The sequence below is a fragment of the Anomaloglossus baeobatrachus genome, chromosome 10 (assembly GCF_048569485.1).
Source record: "Anomaloglossus baeobatrachus isolate aAnoBae1 chromosome 10, aAnoBae1.hap1, whole genome shotgun sequence".
Taxonomy (NCBI): Eukaryota; Metazoa; Chordata; class Amphibia; order Anura; family Aromobatidae; genus Anomaloglossus; species Anomaloglossus baeobatrachus.
Genome location: NC_134362.1, coordinates 46,630,175 through 46,655,860, shown reverse-complemented (window position 1 = coordinate 46,655,860; position 25,686 = coordinate 46,630,175). Strand labels below are relative to the sequence as shown.

The window sequence follows — 25,686 nt, the reverse complement described above, 5'->3', positions numbered from 1 at the left end:
CCGGCAAGTAAGACTTTTAACTGTCAAGGATTGATAGTGTCTAAATGGTTAAAGCTAGATTCTATTGCTGATGTTTCCAGCAGATGCTAACTGTATAGAACAGCTGGCATCGGTATGGAGGGCACTCGGCTCCCGAGCCCCCGACAGTTACGGAGCGCGCTCTGCTCCCGAGCCCCCGGCATCGTTACGGAGGCCACTCGGCTCCCGAGCCCCCGGCATCGTTACGGAGGCCACTCGGCTCCCGAGCCCCCGGCATCGGTATTAAGGGCGCTCACCTCAAGAGGCTGTTGCATACATCCCACACACACCTGTGACAAAATTGTACATTGCCAGTGTTTATGAATGTTCTTGTGATCCCCAACATTTATCAACTTATCTCTACACCAACAGACCTAGCCATTGTGATGGACCTGACCCAACCTTGCAATATACAGTCAACCCATTGAGTCGCCAAATCAAAGAGTACAGCCCTGGTGTGACAAACTTGTTAAAATTTACATCTATCATTCAGATAAGAAAACTAGCTCACTTGGGGGGCTTCTCTACTGTCCGGTAAGTGTTGAAGGCTTGAAGCTGGTTCTGGACACCACTCAGGGAGTTGGCCAACTTTCGATCATTGAGTGTAATGATCATCTGCTCAATCCACTGTAGAAGCTCAGATGCCAGGCGCTCGTAATTCTCAATCAGCTGGTCTGCTTCAATCGCGTGGTCCAACACCTACAAATTGCACAATAGAACAAAAGCAACATGAAGAAATTCCCCGAAATTTTATTTCCGGTACTTTTTGAACCGCACATTGACATAGGTTGGGTTTTCTTGACTAAAGTCAGGTTTGGACGAGAAATTGAAAAATTGTATTTTACATCCCATGATGCACAACGTCTTAGTCCTAGAACATCTTTTTAGGGGCCGTGAATCAAAAAGAATGAGCAGACACAAGTGGATTGGTATGACGGGTCTGCAAAGGACGCTTTGGGGAAAGAAGCAGCCCTGTGGGTCATACAAAGTGCACGGCAGCTATAAGGAGGGTGATTCACACAATAATAATAGCCATGACGGTCTCTAATAAACCGGCTCCCAGGGTTTGACCCATCTTTACGTAGACAACCTGGTATTTTAAGGCAAAGTTTGAAATAAAAAAAAAGTTAGTTATATGCCTAGTTCACGGCTTCATGACGATCCTAAAGCCTCCAATATTGTTATAATGAATGTTGCGTCACAACATAACCACATATTATAGGATTGAGCGGCTACGAGACATGCTGAAACAGAAACTCCCCGAGCCAAATCAGACACGCTACATGGATTCAAAATGTTCTCTTCATCTGCCAGAGAAAAAAAAAAAAAAAAACAAAACAAAAAACCACAATCATGTACCTTGCCAATACGTTTCCCCTCCACCGCCAGGGCCTTCATCTTTGAGAAGTAGTGGTAGAACGTGGCCACATACGTAATGATGGACTTCTCATCCGGCTGGTCTACATTTACGTCTGAAGAAACATAGGAACATTTTTAATGGTTCTAGTCTAATATGCATTAGTGAAGTAGAAAAAAAAAGAAAAAAAAAACGGAAGGAAGGAAAGCGAAAGAAGGAAAGCAGGAAAGCGAAAGAAGGAAGGCGAAAGAAGGAAGGGGAAGGAAGGAAGGCGAAAGAAGGAAGAGGGAGGAAGGAAGGCGAAAGAAGGAAGAGGGAGGAAGGAAGGCGAAAGAAGGAAGAGGGAGGAAGGAAGGCGAAAGAAGAAAGAAGGCGAAGGAAGGAAGAGGAAGGAAGGAAGGCGAAAGAAGGAAGAGGGAGGAAGGAAGGCGAAAGAAGGAAGAGGGAGGAAGGAAGGAAGGCGAAAGAAGGAAGAGGGAGGAAGGAAGGCGAAAGAAGGAAGAGGGAGGAAGGAAGGCGAAAGAAGGAAGAGGGAGGAAGGAAGGCGAAAGAAGGAAGAGGGAGGAAGGAAGGAAGGCGAAAGAAAGAAGGCGAAGGAAGGAAGAGGAAGGAAGGAAGGCGAAAGAAGGAAGAGGGAGGAAGGAAGGCGAAAGAAGGAAGAGGGAGGAAGGAAGGAAGGCGAAAGAAGGAAGGCGAAGGAAGGAAGAGGAAGGAAGGAAGGCGAAAGAAGGAAGAGGGAGGAAGGAAGGCGAAAGAAGGAAGAGGAAGGAAGGCGAAAGAAGGAAGAGGAAGGAAGACGAAACAAGGAACGCGAAGGAAGACGAAACAAGGAACGCGAAGGAAGACGAAACAAGGAACGCGAAGGAAGACGAAACAAGGAACGCGAAGGAAGACGAAACAAGGAACGCGAAGGAAGACAAAACAAGGAACGCGAAGGAAGACGAAACAAGGAACGCGAAGGAAGACTAAACAAGGAACGCGAAGTAAGACTAAACAAGGAACGCGAAGTAAGACTAAACAAGGAACGCGAAGTAAGACTAAACAAGGAACGCGAAGGAAGACGAAACAAGGAACGCGAAGGAAGACGAAACAAGGAACGCGAAGGAAGGCGAAAGGAAGGAAGGCGAAAGGAAGGAAGGCGAAAGGAAGGAAGGCGAAAGGAAGGAAGGCAAAAGGAAGGAAGGCAAAAGGAAGGAAGGCAAAAGGAAGGAAGGCAAAAGGAAGGAAGGCAAAAGGAAGGAAGGCAAAAGGAAGGAAGACAAAATGAAGGAAGGCGAAAGGAAGGAAGGCGAAAGGAAGGAAGGCGAAAGGAAGGAAGGCGAAAGGAAGGAAGGCAGGCAGGAAGGCATGGCTGACCACAAATGGACGCATCAATGTACAGCTACAGCAATAGAAAGAAAAAAAGTGTTCTGACTCCTGGAATGATGAGGCATGAAAGAAGGGAATTTTGTTTACTTACCGTAAATTCCTTTTCTTCTAGCTCCAATTGGGAGACCCAGACAGTGGGTGTATAGCTACTGCCTCTGGAGGCCGCACAAAGAACTACACTTAAAAGTGTAAGGCCCCTCCCCTTCTGGCTATACACCCTCCCGTAGGAGTACGGATTCCTCAGTTTTAGTACCAAAGCAAGAAGGAGGAAAGCCAATAACAGTTTCAAAACCAAATTCAATCCGATAACTAGATCGGAGAACTTAAGAAACAACGTGAACAACATGTGCACCCGAAAAAACGAAACCCTAAAAACAGATAGGGCGGGTGCTGGGTCTCCCAATTGGAGCTAGAAGAAAAGGAATTTACGGTAAGTAAACAAAATTCCCTTCTTCTTTTTCGCTCCTAATTGGGAGACCCAGACAGTGGGACGTCCAAAAGCAGTCCCTGGGTGGGTAAAAAGATACCACATGAACGGGCTGTCATACAGCCTCTTCCTACAGGTGGGCCACCGCCGCCTGAAGGACCCGTCTACCTAGGCTGGCGTCTGCCGAAGCGTAGGTATGCACTTGATAGTGTTTGGTAAACGTGTGCAGACTCGACCAGGTAGCCGCCTGGCACACTTGCTGAGCCGTAGCCTGATGCCTCAACGCCCAGGACGCACCAACGGCTCTGGTAGAATGGGCCTTCAGTCCAGATGGAATCTGAAGCCCAGCAGAACGGTATTTGTGAAGAATTGGTTCCTTGATCCACCGCGCCAGGGTGGATTTGGAAGCTTGCGATCCCTTATGCTGACCAGCGACTAGGACAAAGAGCGCATCCGAACGGCGTAGAGGCGCCGTGCGAGAAATGTAAATCCTGAGTGCTCTCACCAGGTCCAACAGATGTAAACCCTTTTCAAATTGGTGAACTGGATGCGGACACAAAGATGGCAAAGTGATATCCTGATTGAGATGAAAGGAAGAAACCACCTTGGGAGAAAACTCTGGAATTGGACGCAGTACTACCTTGTCTTGGTGAAACACCAGGAAGGGAGATTTGCAAGATAACGCCGCCAGCTCGGACACTCTTCGAAGAGATGTGACCGCTACAAGAAAAACTACCTTTTGTGAAAGCCGAGAAAGGGGAACCTCTTTCAAGGGCTCGAAAGGCGGCTTTTGAAGAGCAAGGAGAACCTTGTTCAGATCCCAGGGTTCCAATGGCCGTCTGTAAGGAGGAACGATATGACAAACTCCTTGGAGAAACGTGCGTACTTTAGAAAGCTGTGCCAAGCGCTTCTGAAAGAATACGGATAACGCGGAGACTTGACCCTTAAGCGAGCTAAGGGACAAACCTTTTTCCAACCCAGACTGCAGGAAGGAAAGAAAAATTGGCAATGCAAATGGCCAGGGAGAAAACCCTTGAGCCAAGCACCACGCTAAGAATATCTTCCACGTCCTGTGATAGATCTTAGCTGAGGATGGTTTTCTAGCCTGTCTCATTGTGGCAACAACTCCCTGAGATAAACCTGAGGCCGCTAGGATCCAGGACTCAATGGCCACACAGTCAGGTTCAGGGCCGCAGAATTCAGATGGAAAAACGGCCCTTGAGACAGCAGATCTGGACGGTCTGGTAGTGCCCACGGTTGGCCTACCGTGAGATGCCACAGATCCGGGTACCACGACCTTCTTGGCCAATTTGGAGCGACGAGTATGGCTCGCTGGCAGTCGGACTTGATTTTCCGGAGAACTCTGGGTAACAATGCTAGAGGTGGGAACACATAGGGGAGTCGGAATTGCGACCAATCCTGAACCAAGGCGTCTGCCGCCAGCGCTCGGTGATCGTGAGACCGTGCCATGAAAACTGGGACCTTGTTGTTGTGCCGTGACGCCATCAGATCGACGTCCGGCGACCCCCAGCGGTAACAGATCTGTTGAAACACGTCCGGGTGAAGGGACCATTCTCCTGCGTCCATGCCCTGGCGACTGAGAAAGTCCGCTTCCCAGTTTTCCACGCCTGGGATGTGAACTGCAGATATGGTGGACGCTCTGCTTTCCACCCACGTCAAAATCCGCTGGACTTCTTGAAAAGCTTGGCGACTGCGTGTTCCCCCTTGGTGGTTGATGTACGCCACCGCCGTGGAATTGTCCGACTGAATCCGAATCTGCTTGCCTTCCAGCCATTGTTGGAAGGCTCGCAGGGCAAGATAGATTGCTCTGATTTCCAGAACATTGATCTGCAAGGTGGACTCTTCCTGAGTCCACGTCCCCTGAGCCCTGTGGTGGAGAAACACCGCTCCCCACCCTGATAGGCTCGCATCTGTCGTGACCACTGCCCAGGACGGGGGAAGGAACGACTTTCCCTGTGACAATGAGTTGGGGAGAAGCCACCAACGTAGAGAGTCCTTGGCAGTCTGAGAGAGGGAGACAGTCCTGTCGAGGGACGTCGATTTCCCATCCCATTGGCGCAGAATGTCCCATTGGAGAGGGCGCAGATGAAACTGCGCGAACGGGACTGCCTCCATTGCTGCTACCATCTTTCCTAGGAAATGCATGAGGCGCCTCAGTGAGTGCGACTGGCTCTGAAGGAGAGATTGCACTCCAGTCCGTAGCGAGCACTGCTTGTCCAGTGGAAGCCTCACTATCGCTGATAGAGTATGAAACTCCATGCCAAGATAAGTCAGAGATTGGGTCGGGGTTAGATGAGACTTTGGAAAGTTGATAATCCACCCGAAAGTCTGGAGGGTGTCTAGCGCCACCTTCAGACTGTGTTGGCATGCTTCTTGAGAGGATGCCTTTATAAGCAGGTCGTCTAGATACGGGATGACCGAGTGACCCTGCGAGTGCAGAACAGCTACTACTGCTGCCATGACTTTGGTGAAGACCCGGGGGGCTGTTGCCAGACCGAAGGGTAACGCTACGAACTGTAGGTGCTCGTCGTGTATGACGAAACGTAGGAAACGCTGATGCTCTGGTGCAATCGGCACGTGGAGATACGCATCTTTGATGTCTATTGATGCTAGAAAATCTCCCTGAGACATTGAGGCTATGACGGAGCGTAGGGATTCCATCCGGAACCTCCTGACTTTTACGTGTCTGTTGAGCAACTTCAGATCCAGGACGGGACGATACGATCCGTCCTTTTTTGGGACCACAAACAGATTGGAGTAAAAACCGTGACCCTGTTCCTGAAGAGGGACGGAGGTCACCACTCCTTCCGCCTTTAGAGCGGCCACCGCCTGCAACAGAGCATCGGCTCGGTCTGGTGGTGGAGAAGTTCGGAAGAAACGAGTTGGCGGACGAGAACTGAACTCTATCCTGTACCCGTGAGATAGAATATCTCTCACCCAACGGTCCTTGACGCTTGCTAGCCAAATGTCGCCAAAGTGGGACAGCCTCCCACCGACCGCGGGTGTGGGCATCGGAGACCGCAAGTCAGGAGGACGTCGTTTTGGCAACGGTTCCTCCGGCTGGTCTTTTTGGGCGTGACTGAGACCTCCAAGAATTTGAACGTCTCTGGTCCTTTTGAGTCTTTTTTGACGAGGCGAATTGGGACCTGCCCTGTCCTCGAAAGGACCGATAACCAGACTGACCCCTCCTCTGTTGGGGCTTGTTTTGTCTGTGTTGCGGCAAGGAAGAGTCCTTACCCTTGGAGTGTTTGATGATTTCATCCAAACGCTCTCCAAACAATCGGTCACGAGAAAAAGGCAAATTGGTTAAGCACTTCTTGGAATGAGAATCTGCTTTCCAATGTCTCAACCACAGAGCCCTACGCAAAACAACTGAGTTGGCTGACGCCACTGCCGTGCGGCTTGTAGCGTCCAGAACAGCATTAATCGCGTACGACGCGAATGCCGCCATTTGCGAGGTCAATGGTGCTACCTGCGGGGCAAATGCACGTGTGACTGAGTCGACTCGCGCAAGCCCGGCCGTGATAGCTTGGAGTGCCCATACGGCCGCAAAAGAAGGCGCTAATGACGCTCCAATCGCTTCATAGATGGATTTCAGCCAGAGCTCCATCTGCCTGTCAGTGGCATCTTTAAGTGCCGCTCCATCTTCAACAGCAACCAAGGATCTAGCTGCAAGCCTGGAAATTGGAGGATCCACTTTTGGACACTGGGTCCAACCCTTGACCACTTCAGAGGGAAAAGGGTAGCGTGTATCTTTAAGTCGTTTAGGAAAACGCCTTTCAGGATAAGCGTGGGGTTTCTGGATTGCGTCTCTGAAGTCAGCGTGGTCCAGAAAAGTGCTTAATGTACGCTTAGGGTATCTGAAATGGATTCTCTCGTGCTGCGAAGCTGACTCCTCTACAGGAGGAGCTGGTGGGGAAATATTCAACATCTTATTGATGTTAAATATAAGATCATTAACTATGGCGTCACCATCTGGTGTATCTAGATTGAGAGCGGTCCCAGGATCAGAATCCTGATCAGTTACGTCCGCCTCATCACCCATAGATTCATCCCGCTGGGATCCAGACCATTGAGATGAATGTGAAGGCCCGTCATAACGAGCCCGCTTAGGCTGCCCGGGGCCATCGTCCGAGTCAGAGTCTTCACCCTGAGGTGTAGATGCCCGTCCCGGAGCTAGGAGCTGAGGGGGACCAGGGGGCAATACATGCACAGTGTCCGTGGTCTGAAGTACAGGCCTAGCTCGCAATGTGTCAAGAATTTGTGACATAGTGAGAGACATTCTGTCAGCAAAAGCTGCAAACTCAGTTCCTGTCACCTGGACAGCATTCACAGGTGGTACACCCTGGGACACGTCCAGCAGAGGTCCCGACTGTGCAAGCGCCGCAGGGGCCGAGCACTGCACACAATGGGGGTCCGTGGAGCCTGCCGGTAGAAAAGTCCCACATGCGGTGCAGGAAGCATATAATGTCTGTGCCTTGGCACCCTTGCGTTTTACGGGCGACATGCTGCTGGCTCTCTGCATGTGAGAGAGTCTATAGCCAAAGGGCGACCAGCGCTATGTAATACCAAGTATTTGTAGCAACAAAATACTAAGAATACTACGAGCACAAGAGGGGGTGAGCCCTGAGGGCTGCTTACCGCCCGCTGAACAGCGGGTAAGAGGCTGCAGAATGCCTTGTCTGGGTCTCCCCGGCTCCCCTCTGCAGCTCAGCGTGTCAGCAAGAATGGCTGCCGGCTTATGTGGAGAGGGGCGGTCCGTGGGAGTTCCCAAACAAAAGTGCGGGAACAGTGTCCCCTCTGTGCTGACTGTGAGGGCTGGAGTATGTAAAAACGACTCCAGCCCTCAGCGCTGATGCACTGGCCAGCGTCCCGCCCCTCTCCTGACTGGCAGGTCTGGGGGCGGGAACGAACGAAAGCAGGCCGCAAAAGCCGGGGACTCGAGTTATCAGCGCGGCCGCCGTAAAAGCGCGGGCCGCGCTGAAGTCCCCGGCGCACTACAAGTGCCAGCCGCGCCGCTGTTCCAGCGGCCGGCGCGACCGAGTCCTAGACGTGGGCAGCGTCCCGCCCCTCTCCTGACTGGCAGGTCTGGGGGCGGGAACGAACGGAAGCAGGCCGCAAAAGCCGGGGACTGTAGTTATCAGCGCGGCCGCCGTAAAAGCGCAGGCCGCGCTGAAGTCCCCGGCGCACTACAAGTGCCAGCCGTGCCGCAGTCCCAGCGGCCGGCGCGGCCGATTCCCATAAGTGTGCCTGCTTCAGCTAAGCTGAATGAGGCCATGGCACAGGCGCCGCAGCGCTGATGTCCCCCGGCGCACTACAACACCCAGCATGCTGCGGTGTGAGCGCCAAATGCACGGGGACACAGAGTACCTTAAGGAAGCAGGGCCATGTCCCTGATGTACTCCGCTCCATCCAGCATCTTCTCCAGGGGCTGTAGATGGAGCACGGTCTCAGTGCCTGGAGACCGGTAAATCCCACTTCACCCAGAGCCCTGTAAAAAGGGATGGGGAAGGAATCAGCATGTGGGCTCCTGCCGCCGTACCCGCAATGGGTACCTCAACCTTACAAACACCTCCGACATAAGTGGGGTGAGAAGGGAGCATGCTGGGAGTCTGTATAGACCCTCTTTTCTTCCATCCGACATAGTCAGCAGCTGCTGCTGACTAAAAACAATGGAGCTATGCGTGCGTGTCTGACCTCCTTGCGCACAAAGCTAAAACTGAGGAATCCGTACTCCTACGGGAGGGTGTATAGCCAGAAGGGGAGGGGCCTTACACTTTTAAGTGTAGTTCTTTGTGCGGCCTCCAGAGGCAGTAGCTATACACCCACTGTCTGGGTCTCCCAATTAGGAGCGAAAAAGAAACTATTATTTTCCACAAAATGTACTAATGTAGTGGACAAAAAACAAAACAAAAAACACACACACAAAAAAAAAAAAATGCATATTGGCTCCATCTTACACACTCACATTTATTTATGCCAAGTGGAAAATGTGCAAATTTAAAAAAAAAATAAAAATAAAAAAAATAGATAATTAAAATAGATATCTTTTTCACATTATGTCCTCCAACCTGAAAATAAACTCTATTAAATGTTTATATACCTTAAAATTGCAGCATTAAAAACAAGTTATCGTACGGTTTTGCGTTTCGGAATGTGGTGACGCAAAATAAATAACTGAATGAATAAAAATATGTAAATACATATTGCAGTCCTATAAGCCAAAATGGGCTCGTCCTTGATGAGTTGAATGCAAATAAAAATTCCCGGTGTGAACAGAGCCAAAAAGATTATTTACCTTCCGGATCCAGGAGCTTAGTGAGGCCCAGCTCACGCTCAGCGATGTTGAATGCATTCTGTAAGTTGTGGTGAGCATTGGATTTCTTCAGAGTGTCAAAGTCAATAATATCCGGCCTGGAGAGAATAAGAACAAGATCAGACGACTTCACCTGAACACAACTTCTCTTCAGACATCGCAATCGCTCCAGACAAGCACTGAACTTCGCGACTATCGCCAGGAACACAGAGCTCTAAAGTGCAAGTGGACGTGACTGCAAGACCTTTCCATTTTTATTAATTATTATTATTATTTTGCATGCAAGAAAAAGAAGTATTGTTTTTCATCAGTGTGCAGAATCCAATTTTTCATCCACTTTTTTTTTCTTTTCTTTTTTACCATCAACAGGTTTTTTTCCCACATGCAAAATTAGATAAAATTAAAAAAAAAAAAAAAAAAAAAAAAAAAATCACACACACACCCCCAATTAGTGTAATGCCAAATTTTTTTTTTTATGAAAGCATGTGCAATTGAGGAACTTTTATGGGTAATTTAAGAATAAGTATTGCTTTTTTTTGTTTTTTTTATAAAAGTTCCCCCTTTCATTCAAATGAAATAAGGCAAAAATTATTTTTTCCCCCCAAAAAAGGACATGTAATTTTGCATTATTGAAACGATAATAGTAATAACTAAGCAACTTTTATTATTCGTTTTTTTAACAAATACGGTATAAAACAGTTAATTATAAGTACAATATGTACAAAAGACGTGTTTAAAAATTATTTTTTCCTATGAATTTTAGATTCAAAAATTCAATTTTTTTCGATTTCGCATGTAGTTCCTCCATCAGTTTTACAGCACGTTCAGCATTTTGATTAATTCTGGGAATGTCAATTAATGACTCTTCGACCAACCAGTGCGCCTTTAAACACTTAATTGCCTTCTTGCACTTTGTCTTGGTGAGTGAGGTTAACAGTTCATTGAAGGACGCTTCGTTGTAGTGTTGCGACTGGAACCAGGCATTTGCCCATTCATAGCACATGAAGTCGCATGCTATACCGAGGACGCGGCGCCACTCTGGTATCAGAAAAGAAGGGAATTTTGTTACTTACCGTAAATTCCTTTTCTTCTAGCTCTTATTGGGAGACCCAGACGATTGGGTATAGCTACTGCCCTCTGGAGGCCACACAAAGCACTACATTAAAAGTGCAAGGCCCCTCCCCCTCTGGCTATACCCCCCCGTGGTATCACGGGTTCTCCAGTTTTAGTGCCAAAGCAAGAAGGAGGAAGCCAATAACTGGTTTAAACAAATTAACTCCGAATAACATCGGAGAACTGAAAAACCGTTCAACATGAACAACATGTGTACCCGCAAACAACAAAAAAACATCCCGAAGGACAACAGGGCGGGTGCTGGGTCTCCCAATAAGAGCTAGAAGAAAAGGAATTTACGGTAAGTAACAAAATTCCCTTCTTCTTCAGCGCTCTATTGGGAGACCCAGACGATTGGGACGTCCAAAAGCTGTCCCTGGGTGGGTAAATAAATACCTCATGTTAGAGCTGCAAAACAGCCCTCCCCTATGGGGGTGTCACTGCCGCCTGCAGGACTCTTCTACCTAAGCTGGCATCCGCCGAAGCATAGGTATGCACCTGATAATGCTTGGTGAAAGTGTGCAGACTGGACCAGGTAGCTGCCTGGCACACCTGTTGAGCCGAAGCCTGGTGACGTAATGCCCAGGACGCACCCACGGCTCTGGTGGAGTGGGCTTTTAGCCCTGAAGGAACCGGAAGCCCCGCAGAACGGTAGGCCTCTAGAATTGGTTCTTTGATCCATCGAGCCAGGGTGGCTTTAGAAGCCTGCAACCCCTTGCGCGGACCAGCGACAAGGACGAAAAGTGCATCGGCACGGCGTATGGGCGCCGTGCGGGAAATGTAGATTCTGAGTGCTCTCACCAGATCTAGCAAACGTAAGGCCTTTTCATACCGGTGAACCGGATGAGGGCAAAAAGAAGGCAAGGAAATATCCTGATTAAGATGAAAAGAGGATACGACCTTAGGGAGAAACTCCGGAATGGGGCGCAGCACAACCTTGTCCTGGTGGAACACCAGGAAGGGAGCCTTAGATGACAGAGCTGCCAGCTCAGACACTCGCCGAAGCGATGTGATTGCAACAAGAAACGCCACTTTCTGCGACAGCCGAGAAAAGGAAACTTCCTTCAGAGGCTCGAAGGGCGGCTTCTGGAGAGCAACTAGTACCCTGTTCAGATCCCATGGATCTAACGGTCGCTTGTACGGGGGCACAATATGACAGACCCCCTGCAGGAACGTGCGCACCTTAGGAAGACGTGCTAGACGCTTCTGAAAAAACACGGATAGTGCCGAAACTTGCCCTTTAAGGGAGCTGAGCGACAAGCCCTTTTCTAACCCCGATTGCAGGAAGGAAAGAAACTTGGGCAATGCAAATGGCCAGGGAGACACTCCCTGAGCAGAGCACCAGGACAAGAAAATCTTCCACGTTCTGTGGTAGATCTTAGCCGAATTCGACTTTCTAGCTTGCCTCATTGTGGCAATGACTCCCTGAGATAATCCAGCAGATGCTAGGATCCAGGACTCAATGGCCACACAGTCAGGTTCAGGGCCGCAGAATTCTGATGGAAAAACGGCCCTTGGGACAGTAAGTCTGGTCGGTCTGGCAGTGACCACGGTCGACCGATCGTGAGATGCCACAGATCCGGATACCACGACCTCCTCGGCCAGTTTGGAGCGACGAGTATGATGCGGCTGCACTCGGATCTGATCTTGCGTAGCACTCTGGGCAAGAGCGCCAGAGGCGGAAACACGTAAGGGAGCTGAAACTGCGACCAATCTTGAACCAAGGCGTCTGCCGCCAGAGCTCTTTGATCGCGCGACCTCGCCATGAATGCCGGGACCTTGTTGTTGTGCCGGGATGCCATTAGGTCGACGTCCGGCACTCCCCAGCGGCGACAGATTTCCTGAAACACGTCCGGGTGAAGGGACCATTCCCCTGCGTCCATGCCCTGGCGACTGAGGAAGTCTGCTTCCCAGTTTTCTACGCCTGGGATGTGAACCGCGGATATGGTGGATGCTCTGTCCTCCACCCACATTAGAATGCGCCGGACTTCTTGGAAGGCTTGCCGACTGCGCGTCCCTCCTTGGTGGTTGATGTATGCCACCGCTGTGGAGTTGTCCGATTGGATTCGGATCTGCTTTCCTTCCAGCCACTGTTGGAAGGCCAGTAGAGCAAGATACACTGCTCTGATCTCCAGAACATTGATCTGAAGGGTGGACTCCTGCGGAGTCCACGTCCCCTGAGCCCTGTGGTGGAGAAATACTGCTCCCCACCCTGACAGACTCGCATCTGTCGTGACTACTGCCCAGGATGGGGGCAGGAAGGATCTTCCCTGAGACAATGATGTGGGAAGGAGCCACCATTGTAGAGAGTCTTTGGCCGTCTGGGAAAGCGAGACTTTCCTGTCCAGGGACGTTGACTTCCCGTCCCATTGGCGGAGAATGTCCCATTGAAGTGGACGCAGATGAAACTGCGCAAAGGGAACTGCTTCCATGGCTGCCACCATCTTCCCTAGGAAATGCATGAGGCGCCGCAAGGGATGCAACTGGCCCTGCAGGAGAGATTGCACCCCTGTCTGTAGTGACCGCTGCTTGTCCAGCGGAAGCTTCACTATCGCTGCTAGAGTATGAAACTCCATGCCAAGATACGTTAGTGACTGAGTCGGTGATAGGATCGACTTTGGAAAGTTGATGATCCATCCGAAAGACTGTAGAGTCTCCAGCGTAGCATTCAGGCTGAGTTGGCATGCCTCCCGAGAGGGAGCTTTGACCAATAAGTCGTCTAGGTAAGGAATCACCGAGTGTCCCTGAGAGTGCAAGACTGCTACCACCGCCGCCATGACCTTGGTGAAGACCCGTGGGGCTGTCGCCAGACCAAATGGAAGAGCTACGAACTGAAAATGGTCGTCTCCTATCACAAAACGTAGAAAACGTTGATGTTCTGTAGCAATTGGCACGTGGAGATAAGCATCTTTGATGTCTATTGAGGCAAGGAAGTCTCCTCTGGACATTGAGGCAATGACAGAACGCAGGGTTTCCATCCGGAACCTCCTGGCGTGCACATGTTTGTTGAGCCGTTTTAGGTCCAGAACAGGACGGAACGAGCCGTCCTTTTTTGGAACCACAAAGAGATTGGAGTAAAACCCTTGCCCTTGTTCCTGAGGAGGGACTGGGATAACCACTCCTTCCGCTTTTAGGGAATCCACCGCCTGCAGCAGAGCATCTGCTCGGTCTGGACGTGGGGAGGTTCTGAAGAACCGAGCTGGAGGACGAGAATTGAACTCGATTCTGTACCCGCGAGACAAAATGTCCGTCACCCACCGGTCTTTGACCTGTGACATCCAAATGCCGGAAAAGCGGGAGAGCCTGCCCCCGACCGGCGATGCGGAGGGGGGGGGCTGGAAGTCATGAGGTAGCCGCTTTGGAAGCGGTACCTCCATTTGCTTTCTTGGGGCGTGTGTGAGTCCGCCACGAATCTGAGTTTCTTTGCGTCCTCTGAGTCCCTTTGGACGAGGTAAATGGTGTCTTGCCCGAACCTCGAAAGGACTGAAACCTCTGCTGCCACTTTTTCTGCTGAGGTTTGGGTGTTCTGGGTTGTGGTAAAGAGGAGTCTTTACCCTTGGACTGCTTAATGATGTCAGCCAATGGCTCGCCAAACAGTCTCTCTCTAGACAAAGGCAAACTGGTTAAACATTTTTTGGAACCAGCATCTGCTTTCCAGTCCTTTAACCACAAGGCTCTGCGCAAAACTACCGAATTGGCGGACGCCATTGAGGTGCGACTGGTAGATTCTAGGACCGCATTGATAGCGTAAGACGCAAACGCCGACATCTGCGTGGTAAGGTGCGCCACTTGCGGCACTGCTGGATGCATGATAGCATCCACTTTTGCTAAGCCAGCTGAAATAGCCTGGAGTGCCCATACGGCTGCGAATGCCGGAGCAAACGACGCGCCTATAGCTTCATAGACAGATTTTAACCAAAGGTCCATCTGTCTGTCATTGGCATCTTTAAGTGAAGCGCCATCCTCCACTGCAACTATGGATCTAGCTGCAAGTTTGGAAATCGGGGGGTCTACCTTTGGACACTGTGTCCAGCGCTTGACCACCTCAGGGGGGAAAGGGAAACGCGTATCTTTAGATCGTTTAGAGAAACGCCTTTCTGGGTGAGCGTCGTGCTTCTGGATTGATTCTCTGAAGTCAGAGTGATCTAACAAAGCACTCAATTTACGCTTGGGATAAAGGAAACGAAACTTTTCCTGCTCCGCAGCCGCCTCTTCTGCTGAAGGGGCTGGGGGAGAAATATCCAACAGCCTATTGATGGCTGAGATAAGGTCGTCTACCATGGCATCCCCATCCGGGGTATCCAGGTTGAGAGGGGTTCCAGGATTAGACTCCTGATCACTCTCATCAGACACATCACAGGGAGACTGATTGCGCTGAGACCCTGAGCAGTGTGAAGACGTCGAGGGTCTTTCCCAGCGAGCTCGCTTAGGGTGGCTGGGGCCATCATCTGAGTCATAATCCTCGGCCTGTGAAGCCGGGGACCCCCCTGTGGGCTGGATACATTCCAAGTAAGGGGGACCTGAGGACAGAGGCCTCGCCGTGCCCAGAGACTGAGCCCCATGCATAGATTGCAAGGTCTCAAGGATTTTTGCCATAGATACAGACATATTATCTGCAAAAACTGCAAAGTCCGTCCCTGTCACCGGGGCAGAACTTACAAGCGTCTCAGCCTGGGTCGCTACCTCTCCTGACTCCGGCTGGCGAAGCAGCACCGGGTCGGAGCATTGCACACAATGGGGGTCATCAGAGCCTGCTGGTAGATTAGCCCCACATGCAGCACACGCAGTATACACAGCCCTTTTTGCCTTGGCCGCCTTGCGTTTTGAGGATGACATGTTGCTGCTTCCACAGAGCGATCTGGGATATGCAGCCAGAAGCGCACCTCACAGTGCAAGAAATACAATATCTATATAACTGTATCCAGTACACTGATACACAGTGAGGCACTAGAGGGACCAGCACAGAAAATCGCTTACCGCCCGCTTAAAAAGCGGGTGTGTGGTCGCCAGATAGCCCCTAGTCCAGGTCTCCCAGAGCCTTGCGTCCTTCCTCCAGCCAGGCATGCATGTAATGGCTGCCGGCGTCTCGAGAGAGGAAGGGGGGCGGGCCCTGGGCGTTCCTGGCCAGGAGCGGGAAGCCTGCTTCCCTCTGTGCCAAGTGAGAGGGCTGGAGCATGTAAATCAGGCTCCAGCCCTCGTCGCTGCTTGCGAACAGCGTCTCTCCCCTACCCTGAATGACAGGGTGGGGGCGGGAACGAAACGGAGCTGCCGGCGTCCTAGGCCCAAAAAGCCTGGGACTAAAGTTATAACCGCCGCCGCCGTAAAAGCGCGGACGGCGGATCCCCGGCGCACCACAAGTCACAGCAGCGCCGCCCGGTCCAGAGGGGGTCGGCGCTGCGTTCCCAAACACAAACAATCCCCCAGTAATCTGTAGGGACACTAACTCCAACATTGCGGTCCCCGGCGCACTACAACACCCAGCCAGCCCGGAGTGTGTCTGTGCCTGCCGGGGACACAGAGTACCTGTAAGATGCAGGGCCCTGTCCCTGATCGTACTCCTGCTCCGAATCCATCAGGTTCCAATGGGTCTGTGGATGGAGCCCGGCATCAGAGCTGAGAGGCCGGCAGGATCCCACTTCCACAGAGCCCTACAAGGGGATGTGGAAGGAAAAACAGCATGTGGGGCTCCAGCCCCTGTACCAGCAATAGGTACCTCAACCTTACAAGCACCATCCAGGGGTGAGAAGGGAGCATGCTGGGGACACTATATGTGTCCTCTTTTCTTCCATCCGACATAGTCAGCAGCTACTGCTGACTAAAATCTGTGGAGCTATGCATGGAATGTCTGACCTCCTTCGCACACAAAGCTAAAACTGGAGAACCCGTGATACCACGGGGGGGTATAGCCAGAGGGGGAGGGGCCTTGCACTTTTAATGTAGTGCTTTGTGTGGCCTCCAGAGGGCAGTAGCTATACCCAATCGTCTGGGTCTCCCAATAGAGCGCTGAAGAAAATGCTATAACAGCATATACAGCTCGCGAGTTCCATCTTGCCATGTGCAGGTTTGGGAGTTTCGTCCAACTGATTCGAGGCCAACGTGATGTTGTTTTGTAATGACGATATGCCCGACATAGTTCACATAAGAACTTTAAATCAGCTCGCCATCCAGGATTCTCGCCTGTTTTGACATCATCTGTTGCAACTTGGTGGTAATCAATCTGAAGTGAGGCATAGTTTTCTGTTAATTTGTCAATTAAGAAATAATTGAGTTCTGGTTTCTTCGTTGACTCGAATAAGGAAATTCATGACGTGCTTCAGTAGGAGGTGGAGTACATGGTGTTGATTGACAGCCAATGTATTGTGGCTTCTGAAAGCCCTTTCTCAAGACATCATCCTGTATCCGCGTTACAATCTCGTTCAAACGACCAGTATTTACTGCTGCCGTGTCACAGATTATCATGCGAATACTTTCCCAAGCGTCGTATTCATCAATTAGCTGATGTAGTTCCTTGCAAATAGCCGTGGCAGAACCATTCTCACATTTCAGAATGCCGAGTTTGATTTCGGTTGTGGTATTTTTCAGCAGAACTACTTGATACTCTTCCCCTTGGATTCTTTTACCATCGAAGTGGAGACAATAGGGATCTTTGCTTTGAAGTTTTTCAAAAATTTTGGTTTTCATTTTCTGTCCTTCTGAGATTATTCGTCTCCAGAACAACTTAGAAAGATATTTTCTTTATAGATCAAAAACAATATTAAATTAAGATTTTTATATTGATTAAAATATTAATGAATATTTTAATCAATATAATCTCTATGTTTTACCTTTGATTGATCTTTACTTGAAGAAACTATTATGATCAAAGAAGGGAATTTTGTTTACTTACGTAAATTCCTTTTCTTCTAGCTCTAATTGGGAGACCCAGACAATTGGGTGTATAGGCTATGCCTCCGGAGGCCGCACAAAGTATTACACTTAAAAGTGTTAAGCCCCTCCCCTTCTGCCTATACACCCCCCGTGCTCCCACGGGCTCCTCAGTTTTGGTGCAAAAGCAAGAAGGAGGAAAAAGAATTATAAACTGGTTTAAAGTAACTTCAATCCGAAGGAATATCGGAGAACTGAAACCATTCAACATGAACAACATGTGTACACAAAAAAACAGGGGCGGGTGCTGGGTCTCCCAATTAGACCTAGAAGAAAAGGAATTTACGGTAAGTAAACAAAATTCCCTTCTTCTTTGTCGCTCTATTGGGAGACCCAGACAATTGGGACGTCCAAAAGCAGTCCCTGGGTGGGTAAAATAATACCTCGTAAGAGAGCCGTAAAACGGCCTCTTCCTACAGGTGGGCAACCGCCGCCTGAAGGACTCGTCTACCTAGGCTGGCATCCGCCGAAGCATAGGTATGCACCTGATAGTGCTTCGTGAAAGTGTGCAGGCTCGACCAGGTAGCCGCCTGACACACCTGCTGAGCCGTAGCCTGGTGCCTCAAAGCCCAGGACGCGCCCACGGCTCTGGCAGAATGGGCCTTCAGCCCTGAGGGAACCGGAAGCCCAGCCGAACGGTAAGCTTCGATAATTGGCTCCTTGATCCACCGAGCCAGGGTTGATTTGGAAGCCTGTGACCCTTTACGCTGGCCAGCGACAAGGACAAAGAGTGCATCCGAGCGGCGCAGGGGCGCCGTACGAGAAATGTAGAGTCTGAGTGCTCTCACCAGATCTAACAAGTGCAAATTCTTTTCACATTGGTGAACTGGATGAGGACAAAAAGAAGGTAAGGAGATATCCTGATTGAGATGAAAGGGGGATACCACCTTAGGGAGAAATTCCGGAACCGGACGCAGAACCACCTTGTCCTGGTGAAACACCAGGAAGGGAGCTTTGCATGACAGTGCAGCTAGCTCAGACACTCTGCGAAGTGAAGTGACTGCTACTAGAAAAACCACTTTCTGCGAAAGGCGTGAGAGAGAAATATCCCTCATTGGCTCGAATGGTGGTTTCTGAAGAACCATCAGCACCCTGTTCAGATCCCAGGGTTCTAACGGCCGCTTGTAAGGAGGAACGATGTGACGAACCCCCTGCAGGAACGTGCGTACCTGTGGAAGTCTGGCTAGGCGCTTCTGGAAACAACACAGAGAGCGCTGAGACTTGTCCCTTAAGGGAGCCGAGCGACAAACCCTTTTCCAGTCCAGATTGAAGGAAGGACAGAAAAGTGGGCAAGGCCAAAGGCCAGGGAGAAAAACCCCCAGCAGAGCATCATGACAGGAAAATTTTCCACGTCCTGTGTAGATCTTGGCGGACGTTGGTTTCCTAACCTGTCTCATAGTGGCAATGACCTCTTGAGATAATCCTGAAGACGCTAAGATCCAGGACTCAATGGCCACAGTGTCAGGTTGAGGGCCGCAGAAGTCAAATGGAAAAACGGCCCTTGAGACAGCAAGTCTGGTCGGTCTGGTAGTGCCCACGTTTGGCCGACCGTGAGATGCCACAGATCCGGGTACCACGACCTCCTCGGCCAGTCTGGAGTGACGAGGATGGCGCGGCGGCAGTCGGCCCTGATCGTGCGTAACACTCTGGGCAACAGTGCCAGCGGAGGAAACACATAAGAGAGTTGAAACTGCGACCAATCCTGAACTAAGGCGTCTGCCGCCAGAGCTCTGTGATCGTGAGATCGTGCCATGAATGCCGTGACCTTGTTGTTGTGCCGGGACGCCATTAGGTCGACTTCCGGCCTCCCCCAGCGGCAACAGATCTCCTGAAACACGTCCGGGTGAAGGGACCATTCCCCTGCGTCCATGCCCTGGCGACTGAGAAAGTCTGCTTCCCAGTTTTCGACGCCCGGGATGTGAACTGCGGAGATGGTGGAGGCCGTGGCTTCCACCCACATCAAAATCCGCCGGACTTCCTGGAAGGCTTGCCGACTGCGTGTTCCGCCTTGGTGGTTGATGTAAGCCACCACTGTGGAGTTGTCCGACTGAATTCGGATCTGCTTGCCTTCCAGCCACTGCTGGAACACTTTTAGGGCAAGATACACTGCCCTGATCTCCAGAACATTGATCTGAAGCGAGGACTCTTGCTGAGTCCACGTACCCTGAGCCCTGTGGCGGAGAAAGACTGCTCCCCACCCTGACAGACTCGCGTCCGTCGTGACCACCTCCCAGGATGGGGGTAGGAAGGATTTCCCATGCGATAAAGAAGTGGGAAGAAAGCCACCCCCGAAGGGAAGCTTTGGTTAGGATGTCCCAATGAAGAGGACGCAGGTGAAACTGCGCGAAAGGGACTGCCTCCATTGCTGCCACCATCTTCCCCAGGAAGTGCATGAGGCCCCTCAAGGTGTGTGCCTGACCTTGAAGGAGAGATTGCACCCCTTTCTGTAGTGAACGCTGCTTGATCAGCGGAAGCTTCACTATCGCTGATAGGGTATGAAACTCCATGCCAAGATATGTCAGCGATTGGGCTGGTGTCAGATTTGACTTTGGAAAATTGATGATCCACCCGAAACTCTGGAGAGCCTCCAGAGAAGCGTCGGGGCTGTGTTGGCATGCCTCTTGAGAGGGTGCCTTGATCAGCAGATCGTCCAAGTAAGGGATCACCGAGTGACCCTGAGAGTGGAGGACCGCTACTACGGGAGCCCTAACCTTGGTGAAAACCCGTGGGGCTGTAGCCAGGCCGAACTGCAGTGCCACGAACTGCAGGTGTTCGTCTCCTATGGTGAAGCGCAAGAAGCGTTGGTGCTCTGGAGCAACCGGTACGTGGAGATAAGCATCTTCGATATCGATCGATGCAAGGAAATCTCCTGGGGACATTGAGGCGATGACGGAGCGGAGGGATTCCATCCGGAACCACCTGGTCTTTACGTGTTTGTTGAGCAGTTACGGGTCCAGGACAGGACGGAAAGACCCGTCCTTCTTTGTAACCACAAACAGGTTGGTGGAAAAAACCTTGACCCTGTTGCTGAAGAGGAACAGGGACCACCACTCCTTCTGCCCTCAGAGTGCCCAGCGCCTGCAGAAGAGCCTTGGCTCGCTCGGGAGGCGGGGATGACCTGAAGAATCGAGTCGGGGGACGAGAGCCGAACTCTAACTTGTAACCGTGAGACAGAATGTCTCTCGCCCAACGGTCTTTTACCCTTGGCAGCCAGGTGTCGCAAAAGCGGGAGAGCCTGCCACCGACCGAGGATGCGGATTGAGGAGACCGAAAGCCATGAAGAAGCCGCTTTGGTAGCGGCACCTCCGGTGGTCTTTCAGGACGTGACTTAGACCGCCATGAATCGGAGTGCCCTTGATCTTTCTGAGGCCTTTTGGACGAGGAGAATTGGGACCTGCCCGCGCCCCGAAAGGACCGAAACCTCGACTGCCCCTTCCTCTGTTGGGGTATGTTCGGTTTGGGCTGGGGTAAGGATGTATCCTTTCCCTTAGATTGTTTGACGATTTCATCCAAACGTTCGCCAAACAATCGGTCGCCAGAAATTGGCAAACTGGTTAAGCGCTTTTTTGGAAGCAGAATCTGCCTTCCATTTCCGTAGCCACAAGGCCCTGTGGAGTACCACCGAATTGGCGGATGCAACCGCCGTACGGCTCGCAGAGACCAGGACAGCATTAATAGCGTAAGACGCAAATGCCGACGTCTGTGTGGCTGCGTCAATTTGCGCTTGACCTGCTGATAGCTTGTAGCACCCATACGGCTGCAAATGCTGGGGCAAAAGAAGCGCCGATAGCTTCATAGCTGGATTTCAACCAGAGCTCCATCTGCCTGTGAGTGGCATCTTTGAGTGAAGCCCCATCTTCCACTGCAAGTATGGATCTAACCGCCAGGCTAGGATCCACCTTGGGACACTGAGTCCAACCTTTGACCACGTCAGGGGAACAGGATAACGTGTATCCTTAAGGCGCTTAGAAAAAAAAAACGCTTATCAGGACAGGCACGGTGATTCTGGACTGCCTCTCTGAAATCAGAGTGGTCCAGAAACATGCTCAGTGTACGCTTGGGAAACCTGAAACGGAATTTCTCCTGCTGAGAAGCTGACTCCTCCACTGGAGGAACTGAGGGAGAAATATCCAGCATTTGATTGATGGACGCAATAAGATCGTTCAATATGGCGTCCCCGTCAGGCGTATCAAGATTGAGAGCGGCCTCAGGATCAGAATCCTGATCAACTGTCTCCGCTTCATCAACCAGAGGTTCCCCCGCTGAGACCCTGACCAATATGAAGATGTCGAGGGGATTTCCCAGCGAGCTCGCTTAGTCGGTCAGGGGCTGGGGTCTGTATCAGAGACCTCACTCTGGGATCTATGAGACACCCCGGGGGGACCTTGCTGGTCCAACTGAGGGGGGCCAGGGAGCAATGATTCAACAGTGCCCCTGTGCTGAGATACCGGTCTGGATTGCTCAGTGGATCCTGCCGGTAGCGGGGTCGTACATGCGGCGCAGGCAGCATAGTAAGCCTGTGTTTGGCACTCCTGCCTTTTATGGGCGCCATGCTGTTGTCTTCCCTGAGCAACACAATATATATATCCAGAATCAACTGTGCACCATAAAGTGTAAAGTATATCTTATAAACATATAATTTAAAATTACACTCCTGCAGAAATGTGGCTAGCACCACAGATGCTGCATACCCCCCGCATAAAGCGGTTGTGAGGCCACCAGGGTCCCTGCCTGGGTCTGTCAGAATTTGTCCCCCTCTGCAGCGTCCGAGGAGCTGACAGGAATGTCCTGAGGAGAGGAGGGAGCCGTGGGCGTGACCCAGAAAGAGCGGGAACTGGTGCCTGCACTGTGCACAGTGAGGGGAGTGGAGTATGCAAAGCATGCTTCAGCCCTCAGTGCTGCTCGTCCTGTGCAGCGTCCCGCCCTTCCCCTGCTTGTCAGGGCTGTGGGCGGGAGGAAGAAAGACTAGGCCGCAAAAAGCCGGGGACTCGAGTAATAAACGCGGCCGCCGTAAAAGCGCGGCCGCGTGGAAGTCCCCGGCGCACTACAAGTCCCAGCCGCGCCTCAGTGTTAAACATGGTGGCGGCGGTCAGCGCGGTAGTCTCCCTACATAAACACACTCAGCGATGCTGAGTGTGTAATGGCACATTAACCCGGTCAGCGCCGCGGTCCCCGGTGCACTAGCACACCCAGCAATGCTGGAGTGTTGCTGTGCTCGGTCCCCACGGGGACACAGAGTACCTCCAAGTAGCAGGGCCATGTCCCTGAACGATACCCGGCTCCTATCCATCAGGCTCCCAGGAGTTGTGGATGAAGCCCGGTCTCAGTGCCTGGAGACCGATAGGATCCCACTTCCACCAGAGCCCTGAGGGGGATGGGGAAGGAAAACAGCATGTGGGCTCCAGCCTCCGTACCCGCAATGGATACCTCAACCTTACAACACCGCCGACAAGAGTGGGGTGAGAAGGGAGCATGCTGGGGGCCCTATATGGGCCCACTTTTCTTCCATCCGACGTAGTCAGCAGCTGCTGCTGACCAATCTGTGGAGCTGTGCGTGCATGTCTGACCTCCTTCGCACAAAGCAAAAAACTGAGGAGCCCGTGGGAGCACGGGGGGTGTATAGGCAGAAGGGGAGGGGCTTAACACTTTTAAGTGTAATACTTTGTGCGGCCTCCGGAGGCATAGCCTATACACCCAATTGTCTGGGTCTCCCAATAGAGCGACAAAGAAATATCGCATTAAATTCCTCAAACAAATTATATTTGTCTCACTTTCTTTTTCTATCTTTCACTGAACTACCAGACCTACCCCTGTACGCACTCTTTCATATCAACATTTACTTTATTTTCTTTCCCAATATTACTTAGAAATCTATAAACATTTACACTATTTATGATAATTTTATCACTTATTCACTTCATATACACTTTTTAAATTAAAAAACTTATTCACAGTAAAATTCACTTTCTAGCATCCAAGATGGCTGCCTGACTCCAAATGTACCACATGCTTTTCAATTCTTTCAGCTCTTCTTATAGCACATTTGTAAGGCTAGATCTAACTTTTAAAGAAAACGTTAAATATAAATTTTTAATGGGTAACAATTAAAAATGTCATTTTTTTTTCACTAGATTATTCTTATTCTAGATGTTCTAAATTATTCCTGACTATTCTAAATCATTCCAGAATCTTCAAAAAATTAAAAAACACGAAAAATCGTTTTTTTTTGAAAATTTTTAAATGAAAAAGAGGGAGAACTTTTTTGATTTTACAAATTTGATGATACTAATGTCATTTGAATGCAATTGTTCCTCGAATGTAAGGGGTTTCATTTTCGTTTTGCAAAATTTTTAAAATAGTCATCACACTAATACATATATATGCACAGTACAGACCAAAAGTTTGGACACACCTTCTCATCTCTAGAACAACTATTAAGAGGAGACTTTGTGCAGCAGGCCTTCATGGTAAAATAGCTGCTAGGAAACCACTACTAAGGACAGGCAACAAGCAGAAGAGACTTGTTTGGGCTAAAGAACACAAGGAATGGACATTAGACCAGTGGAAATGTGTGCTTTGGTCTGAGGAGTCCAAATTTGAGATCTTTGGATCCAACCACTGTGTCTTTGTAGAAAAGGTGAATGGATGGACTCTACATGGCTGGTTCCCACCGTGAAGCATGGAGGAGGAGGTGTGATGGTGTGGGGGTGCTTTTCTGGTTACACTGTTGGGGATTTATTCAAAATTGAAGGCATACAGAACCAGCATGGCTACCACAGCATCTTGCAGCGGCGTGCTATTCCATCCGGTTTGCATTTAGTTGGACCATCATTTATTTTTCAACAGGACAATGACCCTAAACACATCTCCAGGCTGTGTAAGGGCTATTTGACTAAGAAAGAGAGTGATGAGGTGCTACGCCAGATGACCTGGTCTCCACAGTCACCAGATCTGAGCCCAATTGAGATGGTTTGGGGTGAGCTGGACCGCAGAGTGAAGGCAAAAGGGACAACAAGTGCTAAGCATCTCTGGGAACTCCTTCAAGACTGTTGGAAAACCATTTCCGGTGACTACCTCTTGAAGCTCATCAAGAGAATGCAAAGAGTCTGCAAAGCAGTAATCAAAGCAAAAGGTGGCTACTTTGAAGAACCTAGAATATCAGACATATTTTCAGTTGTTTCACACTTTAAAGTATTTAATTTCACATGTTTTAATTCATAGTTGTGATGCCTTCAATGTGAATCTACAATTTTTAGTCATGAAAATAAAGAAAACTCTTTGAATGAGGTGTGTCCAAACTTTTGGTCTGTACTGTGTAAATATTATATATATATATATATATATATATATATATATATATATATACACACACCAATAGTTAGAGAAAAATACCCATATCACATCACAAAGTAATTAATCTTTCAAATAGTCTTGTATAGAGATCATACTATATGTGAGGGTATATTGGACCAATAGGACCATTCGGATTCCATATAAATCACCAAAAAAGATTAACCGAACAACAGGTCATAAAAACAAATTTATTTTTTTTTTTAGGGGTGAGGGCGTCCTTTTTCCTTATCAGGAGGCAGCATTACATCATTAGTTCGGTAAATATCTCGCTACTATGTACACCTTTAATTGTACTCTGACATTTTTGAGGGGTTTTTCCTCCATCTATTACTGCCTCCTGCATTAACTGAATTCCATTGCGGTGGTCTGGGTGAACTGCACTGGCTACTACGGAGATCGGTATTTGTGCTTCTGTTGCTTGTCCCCAGCTGCAGTTTAGTGCTCTTTGCTTCTATTCTTAGCATATGTGTATGTGTGATTTGATTAATATGTGCATATTTGTATTTACATTATATATACTATAGTATTGCACCATCTCCTGTTAGTTCACCCACACCACAGTATGGTTTTACATGGTATTACATGACAATATGTGTTATGTAATTTTGTGACGCCCCTCTTTCAGTCACAGTGTGTCTTTTAAACATATATGTAATGTTCAATTTTTTATTATACATGAATAAAAATTGTTTTTATGACCTGTTGTTCGGTTAATCTTTTTTGGTGATATATATATATAGATAGATATATATATATATATATATATATATATATATATATAGAGATCTA

At 49.7% G+C, this 25,686-nt stretch overlaps 2 protein-coding genes across 4 annotated transcripts in view; one reads left to right on the top strand and one right to left on the bottom strand.

The window, feature by feature from the left end:
* RCE1 (Ras converting CAAX endopeptidase 1) overlaps nt 1-25,686 on the top strand; it is a 433,314-nt gene that overhangs the window by 116,627 nt on the left and 291,001 nt on the right. The gene's annotated exons all lie outside the window — the stretch shown is intronic.
* Nucleotides 1-25,686, bottom strand: part of SPTBN2 (spectrin beta, non-erythrocytic 2) — a 279,074-nt gene that overhangs the window by 75,500 nt on the left and 177,888 nt on the right. For both annotated transcript variants that reach the window (XM_075326530.1, XM_075326531.1), the window contains exons 7-9: nt 9,490-9,605; nt 1,378-1,490; nt 530-717 (exon numbers count right to left, since the gene is read on the bottom strand). In XM_075326530.1, coding sequence (XP_075182645.1) covers nt 530-717; nt 1,378-1,490; nt 9,490-9,605 — 417 coding nt within the window. The remainder of the gene's footprint in view (nt 1-529; nt 718-1,377; nt 1,491-9,489; nt 9,606-25,686) is intronic.